Here is a 12482-nt window from a genome sequence, read left to right on the forward strand (position 1 = left end):
ATTGCACTGCCTGTGGGCGTAACATAGACAATCGTCCAAATAAGGCACAGTTGTAGTTATAACTCTTCTTCCAGAGACGATTTATTCATGCACAAATGTACTTCACCAGCTCAGCTACTCGTCTCACAGCTATGCCTCCCAGGCATTGCCAACTGACAGAAGGCAGAAGTTTAATTTCCTATAAACTAATTCGCAATTGCTTGATTCTCATCGTGCTTTCTGTCTTATGATAATGGGGAGGAATTCAGCGGAGTGCTAAGGAGAATGTTCCATCTGGCAAGTCGAAATGCTTGTGCTGATGGAGCAATTTCCCCTCTTCTCACCTCCTCCAGCCTATCTGCTGTTCTTGGGTTTCCCCCAACCCCCCACCCCGAGCCAACTTGGGGGGTCAGGGGGTAGAGAAAGGGGGGAAGCCCTGTTGTGCTGGCAGAAGTCCTTGAGTTGGCTTCTGCTAGCAAGATTCATTAGCTGAATCCAGCCAATTTTCTTACTTTCTTCCTGTGTGCTCTCAGGTTTTTCCTGGACATCTGCTACACTAAGCTCTCCTACACTCAGCATGTGCCATATGCTTCCATATACGCCAGTGATGTAGCTGAGAATGGTCAACCTGTTGAGCACCATAAGCCAACAGAAGGTTTAAAATACACTGTTGCTGAAATCACAAAATGGTCATTCATCAAGTGTTTGCATTGCTGCATTTGGACCACAAGACCAACACTTGTGGAAGTGATACAACTGGCTTGGGAGACCCATAAACATCACTCATGAATTAGTCTGCTAAGAAGTAAAGTTATTGCCGTATGACAGCTTTAATACAGTGTACTCAAATCTTGGCAAACAAAACAGATTTCTGTACTTTTACTAATAGTCTACAATTATTTTTTAACAGGGACTTTTTGTACATTTTTATTAATTTTCAAGAAAGAGATCTAGGTACAGAATAATAAGTGTGTCCTCAGCAGTACAGATGTTTTGTCGTTTTTTAGGCAGTAATAGTTATTGCAAAGGTTAATGAATGCAATACATCAAGTAAGAATAGAACAAATAATTACACCCCCCCCCCACCCAACAAAATAAAATTCTTTGTGAGCAATTCACACAAAGCGCATCCTCCAGAAAACCCTTCAGCAAATCTCTATTGCAGATGGGAGACACAGAAGATTAACAGGGACATTTTAACCTTGGCAAGCAATTAGAGGCTAACAATGCTGCATTTGCTCACTGACTCATCCCCATATAAACAGAAATACAGGCAAAGGCCTCCAGTCTACACCCTGACCCCATATGAAGAGAGGTGGCGGAGGCGGCTGGGTAATGCACAACACATATTCAATCTAAAAGGGAGTTAGGAAAGTTCAGAAGCTCTCGGTCTATTTCCTCTCCCATTCTCCCAAGCTTAATGACTTCCTGTTCAGAGAAAATCAAGATGTGCAGCTGAATAGCACATGTTGCTCTCCATTGTATGAACCGTATCACAATGGATTAGATGCAATGTGCATTCTGAGGCGGTTTTTAGAGTGTCGCTTCAAATTTAAACGCAAAACAGTCTGTCTCTTGCACAAGAGGGAAACAATTTGAGTTTGCTTAACTAGCTTGCTAAGAATGATGTTTCTAGTGCGATCAGAAATACCGTTTAACACTAAAATATTTTGCACACATACCATAACAAAACACTTGAATATTTTAGGTAGACTGATCTCTCATGGCTACTGCGAATCAACTAGTTCTGGTAGGTTGTATCCAACAAAATCATTGTATTCGCAACAGAACTTCCCTTCCTTCTCCACCTTCCTCCCACCAGACTACTCTGAAATCTGTTCTGGAACCCCCAGAACAGATTCGGGGGGCTTTGCTGTGCTTGTGTAAGTCATTCCATGACAGCAATTATTTCGTTGAATACAAGCTTCTGTCTCCTCTGACAGGTTGGAACAGCATTTAAACTTGACTGATGCATTTTACAGGGTCACTAATTAGCAAGAGAAAATGCCTTCTCTGTGCAGTGCACAAGATGTGACTGGCGAGATCCATCTCGCCCCCTGATTGCTCGTTTTCCATTGCTTTCTGAAGACTTTGTTTTAGCAGGCTCTGGGCAGACTGTGTGATTTCTTTTTGCTTCATCCGGAAAATTGTTTCTCGCTTTTTGATTTTCTACCACCCCCACGTTTTGCTTTTAAAAAAAAAAAGTTTAAGCAATGTTTTGGTTTTTTTAATAAAAAATGATATTTGCTTTTAATGTTTGTTTATATTAGGCTCCTTGGGGACTTCATTTTGAAGTGAAAGGGGGGGATAAAGATCTGAATAAAGCAAAAGCAAAGGGCCCTTCAGGATTAGGGTCCCATACCTGCATATGGAGCAAGCACCAAAGCCAGCCATGTAACATGCAGTAAGGTCATATTTTTGGTTAATGCTTCTTTGTGCAAATGTTACATAAGGAGACCTACTAAGATAAGAATAGTTTCTGCCAGTTCCCTGTGCAAAAATAAACTCATGCTCCAGCAGTTTCAGCCTCTCAAGAAACAGAAGCTTTTGTTCTGAATGTGGAATGACAACTCCCAGTATGCCTAGTTATACAAGTATCTGAAGGTTCACCGTCATCTAGTTACCAGCTACCTGCAAGCCAGAGAGCTCAATTCAAACTAAGTGTTTTTTCCTTTTAATGATATTCCAAAGCACTTTTGCGGCCACCCAGTGCTTCTTTCATATGCAAGCCGAACGTCAATCTAAAATTCAGCAGCTAGCTGTTTAGCTTAATTCATCTTTTCAAGAATACCTTGCCAGCAAAGAAATCAATCCTTTACCTATCCAGTTCACTTTAGCTACAGATAGAAGTGATTTGTTTACTACTGATAAGAGAACAAGACAGGCTTACAGCTGATTGACATATTACCACAGGAAAAGCAAAATAGATGCATGTGGTCACATGTGACAATCATATGTGGGGTTGGCTTGAACATATGCTAGGTCCTGCTTGTATGTTTCTTAAAGTCACCTGGTTGGTCACCGAGAGAAATAGAGGAGCCTTTGGCAAAAATTCAGCAGGACTCTCCTTATGTGTATAAATTGTTAACTAGTTAACATTCACAGTCCAAGGACTATCATTTTGGAAAATCCAGAAAAAATTGCAACAGATAGTAGAGAAATCACGTGCTCCGATAGCCTATATTTTAATACCATGAAGTGCATAGCCTATCATGAAGTCTACTGCCTTTTATACAGATAAACTACCTACCCAATTAGTATTCAGTGATTAACATGGGCTGTTAAATTTGAGCCTGAACTCCAAACAAAGCTCACAATGTTTAACAGATTCCAGTGGAATTTGCATAGATATAGTGTGCATTTTTAAACTTTTTTCTTTGGCTTAATAAATCAGACTAGATTATAGCTTTAAAAATTAAAACAAAGAGTACTATCACATGTATTCTCCCTCAGTCATGCAGCTGAACAAAGATCTAATACAGCTTTGACATAGAAAACCTTCAGCTTTTCAATAAAGTACAAAATTTTTACGCTGACCTACCTGCACTGGCTCCTCCAAGACCCCGCTGCAGATGGGACATATAAGATCTTCATCAACATCCCCTTGAAAACGAGCTACATCATACCCCATTTCTCATCACCGATGCCAAAACCCTAGAAAAAGCAGGAGAGGGGAAACGAAGAACAGTTGAGCACAGAAGATTTGGAGTCTTGCCACAAGAGACGCCAGCATATTCAGATTGCTGCTTCTGTGGAGTCAGTTAAAAGTCATTCTTTTGGCTAGGCTGCCTTCCTGCCAGCTAACCTGATAAGGCTGCATTCTAAGTCAGGGATTGACAGAAAAGCTTCAAATCCCTGAAGAGCAGGGTGTGGTGCAGCAAAGAGACAACTCCGCTCAGCCCAATCTGTGTGCACAGATTTGGGTGGTTTGACCCACCCACTAACACCAAATTAGACACTTCCCTCTACAATGCAGAATTACTCATCTCTTCACTTGCATATTTTAATTCCACACCTTGCTTTTTTTGTGTTTTTTTTCTGTGGAACATCTTGCCTATATGAGCGATGGCAAGGTGTGTCTAAGTTCACACCAAATTATAGAGCAGGTATGGCAGGAGGGGAAAAAGAAGAAAAGTTCCATAGCTAAGACAGCTGATGGGGGGGGGCTCAGTGTAATTAATTCACAGCCTTCTCTAGGAGCTGTAAACGAGCTTGCAAACCTTGCGGGGGGGGGGGGGGAGAAGCAAAACTGCACAGGCTACTTCCAATAGAGAGTTGAGTGTGACGTCCTCTGAGGGCAGGTAATTTGGGTGCATCCCTATATCAAGCAAGATTGGATCAATCACTCTTGATGTAGTTAGACACACAGCATAATTACCTGCCCCGAGGAGGCTAACTGAATGATGGCACACCCGAGTCTCCCAAGAGTCTGAATTATTTATTTCTTGAAACACATGGTTTGGGAGTGACTGACAGCTCCTCCAAGAACCGGATCAGAGCATGAACTCTCATGGCTAATTATATAGCGTTCTCCAGCCATGTTCACCTTCCATCTTGTAACCTCCCAATTCTGCGCTCAACACCATCCCACCCTGTCCACCTGCAAACAGAGGGAGATTGTCCGCCAAGTTTCGTACTCCGTCAAATTAGGAACACAGAAAGCTGCCAAGTCAGACAATCGGTCTATCCAGTTCAGTATCGGCTACACTGACCTCCAGTAGTTCTTCAGCGTTTCAGAAAGTTTATTTTACCCAATTTTGGTGGGATAGAACCTCTCATCTCAGTGCCACCTCTGAGCTACAGTCCTCCATCAGTAATCTATAATGCTGAAACAGAGGATTATCAGAAGAATAAGATGGAAATTGGGGGGATGGGACAGAACAGATCCTGTCACACCATCTCCTCTAAGTCTAGTTACATACCTTCCAGTTTTTAACACAAAAACTCTCCCTACTCCTTTGTTCCCCCACAAGCACTGAGCTGAACTGTGAGCTATTATTGCAGTCCTACAAACTGCCCTGTCCGATTCATTTAAAAACTCTTGCACCTTGATAGAGACAAGTGACAAATTTCTAGAGTAAGGGCCAGCCTCTGTCAAGATCTTTATCTTCCCCAAGGGAAGCATATAGCCATTGGCCGAGAAAGGATTAATGGTACACCTTTCCGCAATGCTACTTTCAAGTGACTTGCACAGCTCCTGGAATACTTCAAGAGCAGACTGCTCATTTCTGCTCACTCAGAGACCCGCTTCTAGGGGAAAAGTTGCTGCAGAGATGACATTGCACTCTTCATTATAAGTTGGCAGCTTGTTGGCTATATCTTTAGCTGCTTGAATTATGACATCAAAGGAGTAACAGAGACTTTCTTCATTTGCAAAATGTAGTCCTATTGGCCAATATGACCTTAGTTTTAAGATTCTAAACAAATATTGTCAGGAAGCATTCAAACATGGGAACATAAGTAGCACAAAAAACAATATTCAATAACTGATAAAACCCAATATGATTAATGCAACATTGCAAGCCTGAAGCAAATGAAGAAAATGTTATCTCCTCAAATATCCCAACTAGTCTTTTATGTACCACAGTATGTTCCGTTTGACAGGAAATATAAATTTATGAATACAGCGTAATATTACAAAAGCAAGAGATATTGCGAAGAATGAAAGAATCATTACATTAGAGCCAACTGACAAAATAAATGAACTCCAAAAGGCCCAAAGGTACCAATATGTTAATGAGTCTTATAAATAGAAACTTATATTGCTAGCTGCCCTATGGCATAAGTGCTCAAGCACTGATAGTAAAATAATTATGAAAGTATGGTATAGTTCAGGGATGAATTTAACTAAACTGCTCAGAATGAGAGAAGGGAGTCCAAAGCAAGAACAATTTGGAAAAAAAATTGTCTCCTTTTTATGACATATATAGAGAAGAATTACAGGATACAATCTTTTAATGCTTTTTCATAGCTGTGATAAAATGTAACAAATGTTGAAATAATATATACATGGTTTGCAGTGCCGACAAATATATTCTTAATAACTAATGAAATGTTCCATAAGATTAACAGGTGTGGGTGGGTGGGTGGGTGGGTGACTGGGAGTGGCCACCGGGACCATATAACACCAGTCCTGAGAGATCTGCATTGGCTCCCAGTATGTTTCCAAGCATAATTCAAAGTGTTGGTGCTAACCTTTAAAGCCCTAAATGGCCTCTGTCCTGTATACCCGAAGGAGCATCTCCACCCACATTGTTCAGCCCGGACACTGAGGTCCAGCGCCGAGGGCCTTCTGGCGGTTCCCTCATTGCAAGAAGTGAGGTTACAGGAAACCAGACAGAGGGCCTTCTCAGTAGTGGCGCCCGCCCTGTGGAATTCCCTCCCATCAGATGTCAAGGAAATAAGCAGCTATCCAATTTTTAAAAGGCAGCCCTGTTTAGGGAAGTTTTTAATATTTAATGCTGTATTGTTTTTAACACTCGATTGGGAGCTGCCCAAAGTGGTTGGGGAAACTCAGCCAGATGGGCGGGGTATAAATATATTATTATTATTATTCTTAAAAATGTCTGTATGTATTGTATGCTTATGTATAGATTGTTTTAGAAAATTATTACAAAAAACAATATTCAAGCATGGACACAGAACGGCATCAAAATAATGCATTTTACAAATAAGAACACAATTAAACCCATTTTGCAGTTGGGGAAACCCAAGACAGGGAGAAGTGACTCACCCAAAACCAGAAAGCAGATGACATGAGGAGTCCACATTATCAATTTAGCAGCATGATCACCAGTTTAATTTGCCTCTTGTAGTAAGTTATGCACTGCTGATAATCAGAAATAAAGGGTTCAGTCTGTACATTCAGTGAGATTGCTTATACTAGATGCTCAGATTAAAAAGGAACATTTCTAATGAGATGGCTATGGCAACATGGCTTGCTGCTGAGTGATCATGTTCAATATTTAGGCCACTTCTCACTACTTATCTCTGAATAGCATAGATACACAAAGATGAGCTTTGAAAGGTCACCCTGAGTGGACAAGAGGGGAAGAGGCACACACAAAACAGCAGGAATATACAGCTCATGGCCAAACAGTCTATCCTGGCTGGAACAATTTGTCTGGAAAGCCGATGGCAGCTGCCCAAATTATAGGGTGTTCGTAAGTTTTTAAAGGAGCATCCAAATGAATCATGTCTGAAAGTCACAGCGCACCTAGGGATTTTTCAGTATACTCAAGTTCAAATCACAAATGAGACCTGTTCAATAGTTTGGCTGAATTTTATAACCCATAAATACCTTTAAAGATTTCCACACAACCTAAATCATCTTGATGATTCAAATGGCAACAGAAGATGCAACGAAAAATATTATTGCTTGGGAACTAAACATGATAACCACAAACCCACATTCTAGTTCATATTCTGTTTACCAAGACTGTTAATCCAATCATTAAAAAGTATCTTAACACAAATAGTATTTTATCTAGACTTCAAACAGACTTGAATCTCAGAAGTCGTGATTTGTTATCACTGCAATAGCCACTACTACATTTCTTAGAGATCTCGGTCTAAGAAAATAACCTAGTAAATAAATTCCCACCACCATTTGAACCTATTTTCAGTGTTATGACATTCCGAAAGTGTATCAAGGAATAAATCTGTCTACTTCTCTGAGAGGAGAAACACAATTTAGTCCTACAGAGGGAATCTAACCTTTGCCTAAGTTCTGATACACTTTGAAACTGAGAACCAAGTATTATTACCGCATAACAGGTACAAGCATCCTTCCCTGCTCTTGTAAGCTATGTTTTTTTTGCTTTTAGTGAGGTTTCCTAGTCACGTAATAAAAAGACTGCTGCCCAGGGAAAGGCATATGAATACACACATCCTACAGTGGTCCACAAGGCTCGGACACAGTCAATTTGGACAACCAGATTCAGAATACAAACTGCACATACCTCTGATAGCTGGGCAGGAAAATAAATTGTAGTGGCTACAGCTTGTTCTGTCACAGTGCCACAAGTAGGAAGTTGCAGTTGCCAGCATTACCCCCTTCTACCACTGGAGTTAACAGAGCCACTGCCCTTCAGTGCATGTAAAGGTAAAGGTAAAGCGACCCCTGACCATTAGGTCCAGCCGTGACAGACTCTGGGGTTGCGGCGCTCATCTTGCTTTATTGGCTGAGGGAGCCGGCATACAGCTTCCGGGCCATGTGGCCAGCATGACTAAGCCGCTTCTGGCAAACCACAGCAGCGCACGGAAACGCCCTTTACCTTCCCGCCGGAGCGGTACCTATTTATCTACTTGCACTTTGACGTGCTTTTGAACTGCTAGGTTGGCAGAAGCAGGGACCGACCAACAGGAGCTCACCCCGTCGCGGGGATTCGAAATGCCGACCTTCTGATCGGCAAGCCCTAGGCTCTGTGGTTTAACCCACAGCGCCACCCGCATCCCACTCAGTGAATGTAGGCTTCACTAACTTTACACAGGAACAGACCCCTTGATTAAAAATACGCTAACAAAGAATTCTCTTAAAAAGGTAAAGGTAAAGGTACCCCTGCCCGTGCGGGCCAGTCTTCACAGACTCTAGGGTTGTGCGCTCAGCTAACTCTAGAGGCCGGGAGCCAGCGCTGTCTGCAGACACTTCCGGGTCACGTGGCCAGCGTGACGATGCTGCTCCGGCGAACCGGCACCAGAGCAGCACACGGAAACGCCGTTTACCTTCCCGCTATAAAGCGGTACCTATTTATCTACTTGCACTTAAGGGTGCTTTCGAACTGCTAGGTGGGCAGGAGCTGGGACCGAACGACGGGAGCTCACCCCGCCGCGGGGATTCGAACCGCCGACTATGCGATCGGCAAGTCCTAGGCACTGAGGTTTAACCCACAGCGCCACCCGCGTCCCGCCTAAGAATTCTCTTATTAGTTCCAAATAAGTTTCCATGTCTTCTTTTCCAGCTTTGCAAATGATTCATTCGTGTGATCCCAAGATGTCACTTTGATTTGCTCTATCTTTATTTTTTTTTTTAAATAAATATTTATTAAAGTTTTACAAAACAAAAAATTCATCATTTCAAAATGTATCGTTTCCATACATAAAGCTCATATAAAAAGGAAATACATCGAAAAAAACAAAAATATATACCAGGAAAAAAAAGAAGATAAGAAAAAAGAAAAAAGAAAAACACACTTTCTTGAATTTATAAAGTTCCATGCCCCTCTGTCTTGACCTCCTCGCATCCCCCTTTTTTGTGTTCCACTTTATTCCAATCAAATTCAGCAAGTTCAAAACCTTGTTTAAACCATACTTAATTTTATATTCTAATTATTATGTCCCAATTTTCCATTATTTTAGTCCATACCTCATCTTATATAGTATGACATAATAATGTTCTGTTCATAACCCCCTATCCTTTTTAACGTTCTTCTTTTCATTCACATTTAACCAAAATCACACAAACCCTGTTGCCTTCACTTCCCACATCATATTAACACTCAAAGATTTTACAGTATTTTTGTAGATAGTCCTTAAACTTTTTCCAGTCCTGTTCCATCAGTTCTTCTCCCTGGTCACGGATTCTGCCAGTCATTTCAGCCATCTCCATGTAGTCGATCACTTGCGTCTGCCATTCCTCCACGGTGGGTAAATCTTGTGTCTTCCAGTACTTAGCTAGAAGTATTCTTGCTGCTGTTGTTGCATACATAAAAAATGTTCTATCTTTCTTTGGCACCCATTGGCCAACTATGCCCAAAAGAAAGGCCTCTGGTTTCTTAGGAAAGGTACTTTTAAATACCTTCTTGAGTTCATTATATATCATTTCCCAGTAAGCCTTGACCCTTGGGCATGTCCACCAAAGGTGAAAGAATGTTCCCTCAGCTTCTTTACATTTCCAACACTTATTGTCAGGCAGGTGATAAATTTTTGCAAGCTTGACTGGGGTCATGTACCACCTGTAAATCATTTTCATAATATTCTCCTTTAAGGCAATACATGCCGTAAACTTCATATCGGTGGTCCACAACTGCTCCCAGTCAGCAAACATTATGTTATGACCTAGGTCCTGCGCCCATTTGATCATTGCTGATTTGACCATTTCATCCTGCGTGTTCCATTTCAACAGCAAGTTATACATCTTTGACAAAATCTTAGTTTTTGGTTCTAACAGTTCTGTTTCCAATTTTGATTTATCCACCTGGAAGCCAATTTTCCTGTCCAAATTATAGGCCTCTCTTATTTGATAATAATGAAGCCAATCTCGCACTTTGTCTTTTAATTTTTCAAAACTCTGCAGTTTCAATCTGTCACCTTCTTGTTCCAAAATTTCCCAATATTTTGGCCATTTGGCCTCCATATTGAGCTTTTTCTGAGCCTTAGCTTCCATAGGTGACAACCACCTTGGGGTTTTACTTTCTAGCAAATCTTTGTATCTTATCCAGACGTTAAACAGAGATTTCCTGACAATATGGTTTTTAAATGCCTTATGAGCTTTAACCTTGTCGTACCACAGATATGCATGCCACCCAAAGACATTGTTGAAACCTTCCAAATCCAAAATGTCCGTGTTCTCAAGAAGCAGCCAGTCTTTCAACCAGCAGAATGCTGCTGATTCATAATACAATTTAAGGTCTGGCAGGGCAAATCCACCTCTTTCTTTTACATCAGTTAAAATTTTAAACTTTATTCTAGGTTTCTTGCCCTGCCAGACAAATCTAGAGATATCTCTCTGCCACTTCTTGAAACAGTCCATCTTGTCCAGAATTTGCAAGGATTGAAACAAAAATAACATTTTTGGCAATACATTCATTTTTATAGCTGCAATTCGACCCAACAAGGAAAGCTTCAAATTAGACCAAATTTCTAAGTCTTTTTTAACTTCTGACCAACATTTCTCATAGTTCTCTTTAAATAAGTTCAAATTTTTCGCAGTCATATTTATCCCTAGGTATTTCACTTTCTTAACCACCGTTAGACCTGTTTCATTCTGAAACCTATCCTTTTCCATTGGAGTTAAATTCTTCTCTAATACTTTAGTTTTTACCCTGTTTAATCTAAATCCCGCCACATGACCAAATTCTTTAATCAATTCCAAAGCTCTTTTCATACTAGATTCCGGCTCCTGTAAAGTTAGGACCAAATCATCTGCAAAAGCTTTCAATTTGTATTGTTTGGCTCCGACCTGAATTCCTTTTACAAACCGGTCCCCTCTGATCATATTTAACAGCACCTCCAGGACCGAGATAAATAATAATGGAGAGATAGGGCAACCCTGACGTGTTCCTTTTTCTATCATAAAATCTTCAGTCACCACATTGTTTACAATCAATTTCGCTTTTTGTTCTGAATATATTGCTCCTATACCATTTTCGAACCCCTGACCCACTCCCATCCCTTTCAAATTTTTCTTCATAAAACTCCAAGAAATGTTATCAAAGGCTTTCTCCGCGTCAATAAAAACTAAAACAGCTTTCGTATTAATATTCCTTTGCAACAACTCCAAAATGTCAATTATATTCCTTGTATTATCAAATAAATGTCGATTTGCTCTATCTTTAGAAGCAGGTATAATATTTAGCCAAACCATGGTGAGAGGTTCCTTGACCTTTAATACTTCCAAATGAAAAAAAAACAAGAAAAACTCACAGTAAGGAGAAATTCACTCCGGCTTGCAGAGTCAACTTCACATAAATGAGAACTGGCATAGTTTGTTCTGCATGTAGGATAGTAGCAAAACTGAACAGAACAAAGCAACAACCATTTGGTACCTGGATAACAGTTTCCTAAGATTGTATAGCCTTCAAAATATTTAGGTAGCAAGGCTTCCTTCAGATCTACCAAATGCTAGGAAGCTCTGAAGGGTTTTCAGAGCAATTAAAAATGTAATTAGTTCAAAGTCCAGTGGAAGTCTATCAATGTACAATGCTTGTGCAGGATCTCTGGTACTACAATGAATGTTTTATGTAGTTTTTATGTAGTTTTATGTAGTTTTTATGTAGTTTTACGTAGTTTTTCAATTTCATTGTTCTGCATGGGACAATGACAATAAAGATATTGTATATCGTATCGTATATCGTATACAAGCTCAGACATCAGTGGTCAGTAACTGTGAAACCTAGACTGGTACACACTATTCAGTAGAAAATACAGACATCTTTTAACTGTGGAGAGATTACATCACTGGTGGGGAACCTGTAGCTCTCTGGCATACATGTTTTGATGCTGATGCGACGTTCACAAATTATTAATCAAAATATCCAATTGAATGGTTCAGCTGTTAGACAGTCTAGTTTTAGCTGTGCAATGAAGGGAAATAAAATGCATAATACATGCTGCATGCATGCTAAAAAGAAATGGGAGTTTATCAGCTTGATATGTGGCACAAGAAAATAAAAGATGAGCAGGAAGAAAATAAAATAAAAGATGAGTAGGAGAAACATGTGACACATGTTGTAGTATCCAAAGCAAAGTTTTCTCTAGAAAAACAAATGCAAAATTACCCAGGA

General features: G+C 40.3%; 1 protein-coding gene across 8 annotated transcripts in view; it reads right to left on the reverse strand.

Moving 5' to 3' along the window:
- Positions 1 to 12482, reverse strand: part of RNF41 (ring finger protein 41) — a 37666-nt gene that overhangs the window by 9458 nt on the left and 15726 nt on the right. For 3 of the 8 annotated variants that reach the window (XM_053374903.1, XM_053374869.1, XM_053374887.1), the window contains exons 3-4: positions 6713 to 6808; positions 3521 to 3633 (exon numbers count right to left, since the gene is read on the reverse strand). The exons of 1 other annotated variant lie outside the window; for it this stretch is intronic. In XM_053374903.1, the coding sequence (XP_053230878.1) occupies positions 3521 to 3560 (40 nt within the window). In that variant the 5' untranslated portion in view covers positions 3561 to 3633; positions 6713 to 6808. Of the gene's footprint in view, positions 1 to 3520; positions 3634 to 5138; positions 6062 to 6712; positions 6809 to 12482 lie in introns of those variants that run through there. 4 more of the 8 variants (XM_053374913.1, XM_053374880.1, XM_053374921.1 and 1 more) reach the window with 3 other exon arrangements.

The sequence above is a fragment of the Podarcis raffonei genome, chromosome 2 (genome assembly GCF_027172205.1).
Source record: "Podarcis raffonei isolate rPodRaf1 chromosome 2, rPodRaf1.pri, whole genome shotgun sequence".
NCBI classification, from domain to species: domain Eukaryota; kingdom Metazoa; phylum Chordata; class Lepidosauria; order Squamata; family Lacertidae; genus Podarcis; species Podarcis raffonei.